General features: G+C 32.1%; 1 protein-coding gene across 5 annotated transcripts in view; it reads left to right on the forward strand.

The window, feature by feature from the left end:
• The window catches only part of LOC106466523 (NGFI-A-binding protein homolog), a 126,775-nt gene that overhangs the window by 106,925 nt on the left and 4,645 nt on the right, over positions 1–15,205 (forward strand). For 3 of the 5 annotated variants that reach the window (XM_022394551.1, XM_022394553.1, XM_022394554.1), the window contains 3 exons: positions 211–287; positions 4,347–7,068; positions 7,103–14,153. In XM_022394551.1, coding sequence (XP_022250259.1) covers positions 211–287; positions 4,347–4,813 — 544 coding nt within the window. In that variant the 3' untranslated portion in view covers positions 4,814–7,068; positions 7,103–14,153. Of the gene's footprint in view, positions 1–210; positions 288–4,346; positions 14,154–15,205 lie in introns of those variants that run through there. The other 2 variants (XM_022394552.1, XM_022394555.1) reach the window with 2 other exon arrangements.

Here is a 15,205-nt window from a genome sequence, read left to right on the forward strand (position 1 = left end):
AGTGGAAGGAGATATGGACATTTATTTTTGTTTTATTTAAAACAGCTATTTCTTAAGTCAAAGGGGGATAAGACATTTATTGTTGTTTTATATGATTCAGGTTCTTCTTCAGTGGAAGGAGATATGGACATTTATTGTTTTTTTTATCTAAATCTGGTACTCCTTGAATGGAAGGGGATATGACATTTATTGTTGTTTTATCTAAATCAGGTACTCCTTGGGAGGAAGGGGATATGGACATATTTCTAACTGCTCAGAATCAGAAAAACTTGATACTGATGACACAGGTAAGAGAAATTGAGTTTTATGTTACACTTTAAACCCAAGTAATTACGCTTTTTCACACAGAGAAAAGGAAATGTTATGTTTATGTGCTTATCTTTCTCTGCCCTAGTGTTATTGTTTTATCATGTTACATGTTTATGGAGTGACTGTTTTGTCATGGTGAGTATATTCTTCTGTATAGAATTGTACCCTTGGATAGTAGAGAGCCTCACAAAATCACACTTCAGGAATTCTAGAAGATTTCAAATTATTTTCAGAATGTCAAACTCAGATTAATGGATTTTATAGTTATCTTTCTACCTCATATTTTGTTATTTCACTAAAATTACTGAAAGTAAAACATTCATACCTGGCAAACACATAAAGAAGTAAACCTCTTCTGTTAATGCTTGCTAGAATGTAAAATATTAAACACTTTCATCTGCTAATGTTTCTTAAAATATAAAGATGTAAACACTTCCTTCTGCTAATATTTCATAGAATTTATAGAACTAAACTCCTTCTACTAAAGCCTGCTAGAACATAATAAAGTAGATACCTTCTTCTGTTAATTCTTTCTACAAGAGATACCTACTTCTACCAAAACTTCATAGAATATAAAGAACTAAATATGACCTTCTGATACTGCTTGCTAGAATATAAAGAATATATACCTCCTCCTGTTAAAGCTTCCAACAGTATTAAGAATTCAATACCTCTTTTTGGTAAAGTTTGCTAAAATATAAAGAAATAAACACCTTTTATTAATGCTTGCTAGAATATAAAAAAGTAAACAGCTTCGGCTTGTGCTTGTTATAATATAAAAAATAAGTACCTCCTTCTACTAAATCTTGCTACAATATAGAGAATTAAATACCTTATTATTCTAATGCATGCTAGAATATAAAAAAATTCAACACCTCCTTCTGTTAATGCTTGCTAGAACACAAACAAGTAAACACCCCATTCTGCTAATTCTTGCTACAATATATAGAATTAAATACTTCCTACTGCTAATGCTTGCTAGAATACAAGCAATTAAACACCTTCTTCTGCTAATGCTTCATAGAATTTAAAGAACTAAACTCCTTCTACTAAAGTTTTCTAGAACATAAAGAAGTAAACATCTTCTTCTGCTAATTCTTGCTATAATATAAAGTATAGAATTCAATATCCCCTTCTTGTAATGCTTGCTAAAATATAACGAAGTAAGCACCTTCCAATACTTGCCAGAATATAACAAATTTATCAATCTCCGCTGCTAATGCTTGCTAGAATATAAAGAATATATTCTTCCTTCTACTGTTGTTTGCTAGAATATAGAAAATTAAACACTGCTTCTGCAAATGCTTGCTAGAATATACAGAAGTATTTACTTTCCTATGCTACTGCTTGCTAAACTTCAGAGTTTGCCAGAATACATTTTTTGTTATTGCTATGAACAAGAAACAGCTATAATTCTTTTGGAATCTAAATTTAGATATTGTTATTAAACATAAGTAATGTTTTGAGTTGTTTAGGCAGCTTAGTTCATGTAATATAGGTGGTTATAAATCCAATATTTTAATGCATCTGTTAGAGTCTACTTGATCATGAATGACATGTGATTGGTCAGAGATAATTTCATTCATATCCACTTACGATTACAGTGAACTTCCTACTTAAAGTGAAACTAAACTTCAACCTAGTATTGGTAATCAATGTAGCTAATTAAATATGTTTTTTCATACGTTGTTATTTCTACAAATTAAAATACATTTATTTCTCCAATGGGTACCCTCTCTTTTAAGGATATTTTCAGCTGTATCATTATTATACTTTAATTTTTAGAGTATCATATTCGTTTCTTGTGATTGATCAGATTATATTTTGTTTTTGAGTGATTTTGTTAATGTTTTTATGATATATGATTAGTTTATAGCAAATTTTATTCTTTTATACTTTTATTTGTGTTGAATTTGGTAAGGTGTGATTGTTCACTGAATATTTTTTGATTTTATTCTTTTATACTTTTATTTGTATTATATTTGGTAAGATGTGAGTGTTCACTGAATATTTTCTGATTTTATTCTTCTTCAGTTTTGTTTGTGTTATATTTGGTAAGATGTGATTCTTGACTGAATATTTTCTAGTATTTTAATAATGCTTGGAGACGGCTTGAATGGGTAATGAAGAAAACTTTAATATAAGTTTAACATAACAGCAAAGGTACAACGTTTCAACAAGGTTTTGTCATTCATCATTGCTGTTATGTTAAACTTATATTAAAGTTTTTCTTCATTACCCATTCAAGCTGTCTCAAAGCATTATTAGTCTCAAGGTGAGTTCCTCATCATCGAATTTTCTGATTTTATTCTTCTTTAGTTTTGTTTGTGTTATATTTGGTAATATGTGAGTGTTCACTGAATATTTTCTGATTTTATTCTTCTTTAGTTTTGTTTGTGTTATATTTGGCAATATGTGAGTGTTCACTGAATATTTTCTGATTTTATTCTTCTTTAGTTTTGTTTGTGTTATATTTGGTAAGATGTGAGTGTTCATTGGATATTTTCTGATTTTATTCTTCTTTAGTTTTGTTTGTGTTGTATTTGGTAAGGTCTGAGTGTTCACTGAATATTTTCTGATTTTATTGTTCTCTAATTTTATTGATGCTATAATTAGTAGCTTGTGACTTTTCATTGCATTTATTTTTCGTGTATAGTTTGTTAAAGTGTTCCATATGGTAACCTCTGATTAGTCAATGAAAATGTAATTATTATCTGGTTTCATTGGATTGGTGTTATATCTGATAAGGTGTAATTGTTCACTGATAAGTTTCATCTTTTGTAATTTCTTATAATGTCCCTTATGGTACCTTCTGTTTAGACAAGGATAACTTTATCTAATTTTATTAATTTTATATTTGGTAAGGTGTGAATGTTCAATGATAATTTTCATCTTGGATAGTTTTTCATAACGTACTAAGTATTGGTCAAGTATAATTTTTAAGTTATTGTTTTATTAGACAAACCAACTGGTGTTGTATGCTTCTTCAAAGTTTACCCTTTTTTATCTATAATTTTCTAAAAGTATCTATTATTTAAGTGTGCTTGATAGTATTTTTGCAAATTTCTCGTGTTGTATTTTTTATAGTAATTACTGAAAAATCATTTACTTTTTATTGAATTTTTGGGTTTTAAAAATTTTGCATATGGTGATAGGTAGTTTGTCAAGAATCTGTTATTTGTTGATATGCGGTTATCTAGGATCGTTTTCTTATTTATTAAATGGCCTTCTAGGATGATATGGGGTGAGGTATAAGATGAGTAAAAGTATTTCTTTATTGTATTAGAATGTTTCTCTAGGTAAAAGGACATTTATGCTGTTAAGCAGGTTTTAATGGTTGTTTGGCTCTCATGTGTTTCTTATTGCAAAACAATTTCGATAAAATGTACTTGACGTTGGCATGAATGGTAAAAATGTCTAAACATGGGGTAGTTATATTTATTGGAAGACAAGCTGCGTTTGTTCTAGCAAGGATCCTTCTGTGTAGTATCGTTGAAGAGCATGCGTGTTAATGTGTATTAGTGATATTTCGCTGGGATTGTAGTGACGTTTTATCGTAAATCAATTTAAAGGTTTTTTCAAGAAGTACTTACTAGCTGAAAACGCAATTCAGGTATTTAAATGGGGTTTGTTAAGTGTTTTATAAATGCCATTTCAGGTGAGTTACGCAATGATTTAATGTTAAATAATCAGAATTAAAACAAAAACAGTCCATTGTGTAGCTTTGTGCTTATCAACAACCAACTTTCTTTGACGTACGTAATAATTGAGAACACTGTTAGTTGATAAAATTCGGTAACTAGTGCTATTTTCTTTAAATGTATATCAAACACCACAGTCGGTGTAAAGCATGTTTATTTTAATAGTTATGTTTAAGTATTATTTCATCTATTATTTAGTCAAAAAAGCGTTTCTGACTTTATTTCAATATTGTATGGAATGTTATATGGTACAAAAATTGATAATTTCAAAACATATTTAATGATTACTGTTCATCTTGTAGACCAGAATATTTAATTTGAAATTCAAACCCACAGATTCCCAGTTCTCAGCATATAGCAACACCTCTTCACCCCCCTTGAGTCAGGAAGCCCAGGACAACCCGTCGCTAGATTTCAACAATTCACTCCCGACCACAGATATGTTCAACACCATGCGAATGGTGTCAAGTAGTAAAAAAACCAATGCCCAAATCACCAAACAGTTGGTTCAGGAGACTCTTATGGATGAAGGACTTCGTGTTGTTAAAGAACTCGCCAATCAGATTAAAGATGAAAATGATAGCTCTACTGCAATCTCCAAGATGGATATCCGTTCTCGATCTCATGCTTTAAAAGCAGAGAAAGAGTATGTGAATCATTCTTCTGCTTCTACCAGCTCACCATCAGCTGTGACAGCCTCATCTGGTCTTTCCAGCAGTACCCCTTCATCTACTACATCTTTAGTCGTCTCACCAACAACTCAAAATGGTTATGGCATGCTCAGTTTGAATGGGCCAGTATAATGAGGATCGTAATTGAAAAATAAGTGAAGTTGGTAAAAACTATACTGTCTGAGGTGTCGGTTGCAACACTTGATCTTTCTGCAAGGTGAAAAATCTGTGTACAAGGTCACTAAGATTTCTGGTGGTGAGATTAGAAAAAAAAATGACAAGAAGTATTGAGTTATATCTGCATAATTGCGCAGTGCTCGTGTAGACAATCTCCCTCTCAGACTGCTACATCATCATTTCGGTTTAATTTTTGTTTTCAAAACTGAGATATTTTTCAGAAATATTCTTTTCATAAGTACTGCCTTTAAACCAGCTTGTTGTGTTGCGTGCAGACTTTAAGTATCCCTGCAGCTTATACTTGATCCATAAACTAGAGTACATTTGTAGAACGGCCAAGTTAATGTCTGTGTGTGTGCAATAAGCTGTGCTCGTGTTCACCCTTAGGATGGACAAAGTAAGATCTTGTCCTCAGGCCAAGCCAATCCAATGGGTCAGTAGTCAGTAAAGAGTACAGAGATGGGATCTCACCTGTGATGTCTAGTTATCCTTTGCTGTGATTTGTTGTCGTAGAGAAAGAACCTGCCTAGTGGCCAGTAATGGAATTGAAGCATCTTCAAAATCACGCTTACTAACATTACTGTATTTAGAGATCTAAACTTTTAACATTTTGCAAACAAATTTTAAAAAACTAAGTTCTAACAAAATATAATTTGCTTTAAATACTGATTATAAAGTTTATATTTTCGGTGATAACATATATATAAAGCTTGGAGGTAAATGAGTGGGTCATGCAGCTCTTGTTTCTTTAACGAAAGACGTTGCAAGCTGTCTGTATTTGTTTATTTAATCTCTATGGCCTAGTCAGGGCACTTGAGTCAAGCAAATTACTTTAGAAAATACGAAGGTGTTTTACGCTGTTTTGAATACATGAAGGATACTTTTCAAAAGTCTGAACTTTTTTTTTTATTGCAAATCAAAAGAAAATAGTTTTAGATATTATGTTTAGTGTTTATTACAATTGTTTATAAACTTGTACAAGTTACATGAGCAACTAACTTTACAACATACTCCTTGTTCCTTCGTAAGAAATAATCTTAATTTCTCTTGAAATATTTAGATATTGGTAAATTGCTACGTTTATATGTTAGATAGCTTAAGGAGTGTTTTTTTTTTTTCAGATTATATTTTGCGGCTTACCGTGTGTAGTTACCAAGTTCACATTTATGTTAGACGTAAGATGGGAAAGGCTTTACCCACACACAGAGGTATTTATCACTGTAGAATGGACCATTCCAACACACACAAATTATAAATTTATAAAACCTACAAGCATGTTTGATGCAACATATACGGTTGACGTACTGAGTTAATGTGTATCTATTCTGCACTGAAGTAATGGCTATTTTATAGCTTTGAAACCTGGCGAATATATTCATGTATCAGTTGTGCTTGAAAGTTTGATAAGTTAACTTTCAGTCAAATAGACTGCATAGTGTTGAAATGACCCATTGATACTAAATATAGATATTGCTTGTAAATTTTTTTATTAACAAATTTATTTATTTTTTGAAGGGTATTTGTATTGTTGTGAAACCTGGTGGGAATCATTAAATTTTTTTTATAACAAAATTACTTTCTACATTTAACATAAAACGCTATTAGTCAAGTAAGAGATTGGGTATAATACAATACTAATACTTGGTTCAATAACCAAATACTCTGTGTGATATGGGAATAATAATTACTTTTCATTTTGCCAAAAGTTCAAAAGAAGTCCAGGCATGTGATATAATGTGATACTTGTGAGTCATAGAATTTTACATTAGGATAGTTTTTATGGTGAAACTGGGTTTCTAATAATACAAATGATGGTAAATATGTTTGTCGTTCTTCTCAATTGCAACAAGAAGGTTTGGTCTTCGTAAGCGAAGGAGACAGAGAATAACTTATCAAAAATAATTTGGCTTCTGAAGTCATATTCTGTATAGCCACACTGGGTCGGAATAACAAGGAAAGGGATTATTGAAAGAAATTAGAGATTATCAGATAAAATTGATAATTGTGATAGAATCCGTGTGTATTTCATCAGTTAAAAACTGTATTTTATGAAGTCAATTTCCTGTTTAAAAACGGATCACATTTAAGTACAACTACGTTTTATTCATGATAATATGTAATGATACGAAAGCGCGTCATATGTTGTTTATAAAATATATTTCTGTCTTAAATGATACGTGTGTAAATCACAAAGAATAGCGAAATATCACGTGATATTTCGCTATTAATTAAGTACGTGATAAGAAATTTTCTTATCACGTACTTGCAGGTAAGTCTTAACACGTAAGAAACTTCCCAAAATCAGTTTCTTCTCTTTAATCAGTAGTTAGTCACGTGATAAAATATTTGCGTGATGTTTAATGACTGTTGAAATATGCATTTAGCATTTACGACTCGTGCAAGACGTTTTCCCCCTATATTATTGTGTTTTGTTAGTTTAACTTTCAAATATCCTAAGGAGTATCCTTTATGCATGCATGTTAGTCGCGCAGGCGGCGGAAGCTGTCATTTAAATGCCTTTCCTCTGGTACGCATCTCAAAACTATAAGAACTAGAAAACTTATATATGGATTAGTTTTTACTCGTTTGTAGTTTTTGGCGAATTACCGTTATATCTTAATATATATATATATATATGACTAGTATAGGTAACGTATCGAATCTGTTACCAACTGCTTATGTTACTGCATACGAAAAGCTTAGTCTCTGAATAGCATCGCGTCAGTACTCATTTGTTTAATTCCTATTTCTATTTATAGGTCAATATCCAGTCTGTTCGTAATATCAACTGGACATTGCTATCCATTTTCAGTTGCTTCACTCATTACCCGTAATTGGTACCATACTAAAACGACTTTTAATCCGCTCCCAATTTTACTGGAAATTTCTATCGAACTAATCTTTGCTTGTTTTTTGAGATATATGCCGTTTAGGACTGAAGAAGGTTTTCACACAGCATGTCGTCTACCTCAAGAACCAAGACAGGAGCTGTCCATGTGAAAGTTTAGCTTTGCATTGTCCTAATCGCATGAACGACCTGATAAGAAACATTAAACTTCTCAGTTTTTTCACCATTGAAACATTGGGATAACAAATGGCTATTCAAGTTACTGCACATGGAAGATTTGACATAAAAGAAAAAATCAAAGTTTTTTAGTACTCGCAGTTTTAATATTATTTCTTCGTAATAATATTCTAACACTTAGATGTTTCAGTTGAACTTGTCACATGTTGTAGATAGTTTACGGATTTTTTTCTAATTCAGACTTCAATAAATTATCACACAGCTTAAGACCTGAATGTTGTAACACAAGTTAGTTACCTGATATCAGAGAAGACCTTCTGGTAAGTAACTGAGTGCAATTATAAATATTCCAAGCTTGGATTTACCACAAGGGAGCAAAAAAGAAAAAAAAAAGATACATTTCATTGTCACTGAATTGGCAATAATAACATCTTGAGACAGCATTCTTATAAAATATATCTGTTTTACCAAATAAACAAGCAGGTCGTCAACTACGTAAGGTGTAATAACAGACTTGAGAAAAACAATGTTAATAATGGTTTCTCTGTTATATCTTCAGAATTTTTCTACAAAACGACAACTTAGCTGATCACGGGAAAGCAACGGATGTACCATATGGTTAGGTTGCTCATCAGGAACCTGTGATATTTGAATCTTGGTATTCCAAAGCCAAAAGTAAATAAATGAAAAGAATCACCCTATAGTGTTTCCCCCCATAATATTTACATTTAACGTAGTGCAAATGTGCAGTTTTCAGTTATGTTAGTTTCTTTGTTGTTGGTGTTAACTTGTATATTACATTATAATCCATACGTATTGATGTTTTTTGGATATTTCTAAATACACGCTTTGTGGCAAAACCATTTTGAGTGTCACAAGTTAAACAAGCTTTGAAATGTAAATGTGATGTTATATATATTTGTAAGATGAAATTAATCGTATATTCTTGTACATATTTCCCCTCAGTGTGGCTGTACAAAACAAAATCCATTTGCAGTCACAGAGTGTGACACTCCACGTGGCAATCTCACTGTAGAACTTTCATGGGCTTTATGTAAGTGTTTGTACGTACTGAGGGTAGGCTTAGCCTTCCAGTAGTCGAACTGAGTGACCAAAGATATCGTTTAACGTGTCGTCTACTATAAGCTAAGTCTTTTGGCGGTTGTAAATGGGAGCACATCACTTATTCATGTACTCGACAAATAAGAAAACTACTTGAAGAAGGTGTTACAAACCGACTTGTGATCACTCGAATGCTAAGTTCTATTTCATGAAACTCTGTAGTAGTTTTGAACAGGTAGTATCCACTTCGCATCGATCACTACTGAAATGTTATTGTTAGTTAAAGATAGGGCCATCTTCATGAATGGTCAACAAAGTACAACAACGAAGTACTTAATTCATTACAAGATGTCTTTCTAAGATTGCTGGTTGAATTTTAAGTCAGTTATGTGTTCTCTTTGTAGAAACAGGTTAGAAAAAGTTTTGAGGAAACAATAAATCATAGATCTTATTCAAATATAGTTGAAACGTGTTGTAAATAGAATCTGCCAGGAGAAGGTCCTTTCATTAGTTGGAATGTAATGACTACCAATATTTGTTTAACGATATTTCCAGCTGTTTTACTAATTCTACCCAACAAAATATATTGGATACGTTTAATATTTGTGACCCAATACTTAGCTGAGAAGTATATAACATCTGAAATATCCTTTAAACAGGCGTAATAAATCTTTTGTTATTAAAATAGAGAATTCCAAATTTTTTGTTGCACACTTTATACCTATTTAAAATACAAATAAATAGATTTATTTTTTATCAGTCTGATCAACGAGCCAGTGTTTATTTTTATTTACAGACCATTGCTGTAAAAAGAATATGAGTAACGTTATTATCAGATGCTTCTTTCTCAACAAACATGCACGTCTTCTCGAGACATAGTGTTTGTACATCCTTCTTAAGTCAAATCATCCTCCTTTGCCTCAGAAATAAACAAACGGGCTTGCTAGATCTTTATTGAACATTTAAGTAGTTGAAGGTAATCAGTTCTATGAATTGTATATCCATAAATTTGTGTTTGCAGTCTTGGGTCTACATGATCAATTTCTATAACATGCTTTTAAGAAATGCGCAATGCGTTGTGGGTTTACTGGCTTTTAGAAATAAATAACAAAATATCATTTTTTTTCAAAATTTCATATATTAAACTCATGACTTCCAAAAAGTTCATTTTGAATTTTTTTTAAATTCACCATTCACCATTTTGCTAAACTAAGACGTTTCACACACGTATAACTACACCCCCTGTTTCTATGATTTTCTTTATGTAGATATCTTTAATTTCAACATGCTTTATCATGAGAACAGGAAGAAAAATAAAAAGTACATCTGTTTATAAAGGTTTTTGTAGTGATAGTCGCTGTTATTATGAATACTGTTATAAAGTTTTATTATGAGAAAATTACATATTAATAGTTAAATATGAGACATTTTCACTTTCGAGATAATTTTTCTTTTGTTCTTTCTAGAAACTAGCACCAACGCGATATTTCGAATATTTCACTACAGCATTGTTCATATTAATTGGGAATCTAATGTTCTGGAAAGCAATCACAAATGTTGTTTTTTTCCTGTTGAAGTTTATACTATTATTAAACATATATATATGTGTGTGTGTATGGCTTACACTCAATTTAAAATGTTTTGGTTAGTCTTGTTTTGATCGTTAATATTAAAATGTACTACTCATAAAATCTTATCATCACGCCTAGTGTGAGGTTTTGTTTCTCGTTTTCACATTATACTGCAAAATTATAGAACATTCGCCTACCTGAATGTACAGATGAATTACTGGAAATGTCATCAATGTATTAGTCAAATTATGATGACGTGCAAACTGGATTTGTTTTCCATCCAAGTTAACGCTTGATATGATATTACATTTGAACTAGTTTATGTAACTGTGGATTTAGTATTTTGAAGTTGTTGATAGCCCAAGCACGTTTTGTATTTAATGAGATATCTTAATTCTATTGCAAAGAGAAATAACATCTACCTGTTGTATGATTTTGTGTTATATGCAGTTATCGGCTACCGTACGATTGCCCCTTGTGACTGAAAAAAGTACATAATTTGATTTAATATTTATATTGTCTAATAAAATTTTACAATTGATACAAATACAAGAAATAAGTTAATTTTTGGGCCTTGGAAAATATCAGACCTACAGACAAGTTAAAAACGTGTTGTTATTTTGTTGAAAAAGACAAGATAGTGATAATTAAAAAACAATGTTAAATTTCTCACCGCAAGGTAGTTGCACCCATTGCTGGTGAAATCCAGTTTAGTAATCTCTCTCTTTTGTGTCCACTATAATTACTTTATTAAAAGAAATGTTATTTAACTTGTATTAAACTCTATTTTTGTGCTCAGTTTTAGGTTTTCAATTATTGGTTTCTTTTGCTTCACAGTTCGGATATTTTCTAGCATTCAGACTATGAAGCTTTTATATTAGTTTAAAGAAAATTAGCTTTACGACCATATATTTATAAATCTGTGAATAACTCAATACTTCACTCTCTCCTTGTTTTTTTTCTCTCTCTCTCTCACTCGCTATATAAATATCGCTCCTATCATGCAGTTTTGAAGGCTCTAGTGAAATGTACACGATTGTACTGTAATACTTCACTCTTTCCTTGTTTTTTTTCTTCTTCTCTCTCTCGCTCGCTATATAAATATAGCTCCTATCATGCAGTTTTGAAGGCTCTAGTGAAATGTACACGATTGTACTGTAATACTTCACTCTTTCCTTGTTTTTTTTTTTTCTCTCTCTCTCACTCGCTATATAGATATAGCTCCTATCATGCAGTTTTGAAGGCTCTAGCGAAATGTACACGATTGTACTGCAATACTTCACTCCCTCCTTGTTTCTATATGCAGTTTTTTGTCCCTTTCACGTTAGAGGGGAAAGTATAAGATAAAAGTGTGAAACGTGTATTGGAGGAAAGTACAACGCTGTTATTGGGAACTTTTAAAAAAATGCGACTTGTACTACAATAAAGATCAACTCTCACAGATTCAGGTTTACGATAGCCCATTGTGTTTGGAAGATAGTGTAAGTAGTGTCACTGTTTGATTGCTACGGTGGTGGCAGTTCTTCTGTATAGGTCTGGATATATCTTTGATGTAATTGCAAGTTATTTGTAGTAAACATACGCTTGTATATTGTGGTGTGAATATTTCCTTGAATTATATCTTTTTATTGATTGCCCTGTGTATCGTAAAGAATGCACATTAGTTGTTGCCACTGTATAAATATAGAATAAATACAGTTTATTCATTTGTAAAAAAAAAAAATATCTTAAAGAATTGGTGCTCCTTATTAATTGTGAGAAAACAATGATTGGGGAATTGTATTGTGATCTTACTTATATATATCGTATATTCATATACATTTTGAAGGTAGAACTTTCACATAGATTCTCTCATATTGTACCAAGTGCATCATTGTCTATAGAAATCAGCGTTCAGATTAGGGTTTTAAACAACCAGTGTTAATGTAGTTTTAAACAGTAATGGGCTCTTTCTGCCTCTTCTAGCATACAGTGACAGCTATAAATTGTTGTTTGTTTTTTTAGAATATAATGACATCATGTTATCAGTTTCAAAGTGCTTTTCCAGATTATCATATTAATTTAACCTCCTAGTCAATTATTAGGAATTTCAATCAATCCTCTGTTTGGAGGTTCCAGGAACTTACCAGTAGGTAACCTGAGTATGTTACTAGTAAGCGAACTGGAAAGCTTACTAGTAAGTAGTTCCATACCCTATCTAATGAATTTATATTTCACTGTACCAAAGAATGCAGAGACTTCTGAAACTTACCGTAAGAAAGAATGTGCATTGGTAAGACAGGTGAATCCCATAAGAATAAATATCTTATGTTACCTACTAGTAAGTACTATGAGTATCTCACTAATAAGTAAAATTAGTAGTTTACTCGTGGATTAAAGTAATTACCATCAATAGCTCATAAGGGTAGAACTTTGTATTTTGTGTATGTGTGAAATGAGATACTGCAAGATGTCACTTTCCGTGCAAGATCTTCTATGATTTTCCCCTCTCTTTGATGGACGTCGTTAATTTTTCACGAAACAAATACACAAGACGCGTTGATACACTTGGCCTATCTGCAAGGTATCAGATTGTTTCAAACCTGTGGAAAAATTGACTATAACACACGTACCAACATCTTTTTTTTTTTTTACATAGACAGACTGTGCTCTTATATACCAATTCACAAGGTAATTTTCTATCATCTATAATGAGGAATTTGATTTTCGTAAGCTCTTTTTTGTGCTGTTGTTGTTGTTGTGAGGTGATATTAATACATTCCACGTTTCACGTGCATGTGTTGATTGTCTCAGTTCTTGAATTCCACTCTTTTATAACTAATAACCTGTTTGCAGTCACTACTGGCCATTAGTTTTGATAGTCTGGCCCCTACTTTATACGTAAGCACATCTGATGAGGTAAAAATAAATCATATTTTGTCGTTTGTACGGCACTTGAAACTCAACCGCATGTTGTTTACTTACTGATTAGTTAAGCAAAGAAAGGCAGTTCATCCGGGATATCTTTTGATGGAGTCAGCATGTTACTTCAACCTGGGTATATTAAACATGTTTGTTGTGGTCTCAGGAACCGTCCATACATCCACTAATGCAGTTACTGTTCGTAAGAACAGCCAGCTCGCCGAGTAGAAAGAACAGATCACACCAGAGGAACGACACTGGGCCCAGTAAATTATATAAGTATTTAAATGAGCTCTTCTGATACATTAGTCTGAGGGGCCATCACATAATTCGATAACTGTGATAACTCTAAAAGGAGCTTATGTAAGAAAAACCGACATATCGGAATGTAGATGAGAACAAAGTGCCTGCTTTCATCGGTTTTCATTCCACTCTTCCAGCTCCTGCACTGAGACTACAAAATAAAGTTGGTCATGCAGCTTGCTTCTTTGTCCAGTAAATTCCCATCCTCGTCGCACATGTTTCGTGAGTATAGGTACGGACTCACATAGAAAACTTGCTGGAAGTCGAGATCTTGCAGTTTCTCTATCTCCACTTTCTTTTCTTCTGATTATATCTTCCGCCACGCAGTGTAGGAGGATCTGTTTGTTTCATCCTTTCTCGTGTGTTCTTCCAGTTTGATTTTTGTACACTTGTCACTGTGAATAAGCTGGTAAAATAAAATGATAAAAATGGATTTGGAATTCTCTGTGTATTCTTTATGGCTGATCTGTCCAACCCGATTTCATTAACAAAAAGTAAAGTCGTGTTAGGTATACCTATTGAAGCTTTTGTGAAAGTGAGCTTGAAGTTTACTTTATTGGAAATACACGCAAATCTCACCGTCCAAACAGATAAGACCCGAGCGTGGGCAAGGGTTCGAGACGTACAGTTATGGGAAAAACGTTCAGTCCCGCTATTCGATTCAAGAAGCCGGACAAGCGCCTTGTGGAGGCGGGTGATTTGAATTGTTGCCTTACCGCTGATAAATTTTTCCTTGGGATCTGATCTGGCAGTTTAATCCATGTGCGCATAAGTTGCCATCGAGATGAAATATTCCAATTCAAAACTGGTAAAGTCAAGTCACGTTACACTTTTCAAAAATAGGTTAGACGAAAGAAAAGAACCTCATGAAAGCATATTATAACTTTTTTCTGTTAGAAATAATAAGTTAGTATAATTAGTACAATAATGCATAGGAATTACCAAAGACTCGTTACAAAATTCAAAAAAATTAGCGATAACTAATAGTTTAAGCGAAATATTACAATTGAATAAAAAATAATAAAACGTCAGTCATGAGAGATCATTATTAAAGAAATATAAAACATTCAGATAATATTAACATCAGCTTGTAACGTATACGTGAAACCTTCAGTAAATTGTATCACAAACCCATTCTACAAAAATAGGGAACTGAAATATATCGCTTAGTCTTAATCATATACCTAAACATTATTAAAGGAATATAAAACATTCAGATAATATTAACATCAGCTTGTAACGTATACGTGAAACCTTCAGTAAATTGTATCACAAACCCATTCTACAAAAATAGGGAACTGAAAAATATCGCTTAGTCTTAATCATATACCTAAACATTTAAAAATGCAAAAAAAACTTAAATAACGTATATGTTAAAAACCCGTTTGGATTTCTGGAACATTCGAAGCGACATGAATGTTTATATATTCATAAGTAAAATTCTATAATTCCTTTAATTAAGATTGACTTTTACATCATTAAATT

Source organism: Limulus polyphemus, unplaced genomic scaffold (genome assembly GCF_000517525.1).
Source record: "Limulus polyphemus unplaced genomic scaffold, Limulus_polyphemus-2.1.2 Scaffold2289, whole genome shotgun sequence".
Taxonomy (NCBI): Eukaryota; Metazoa; Arthropoda; class Merostomata; order Xiphosura; family Limulidae; genus Limulus; species Limulus polyphemus.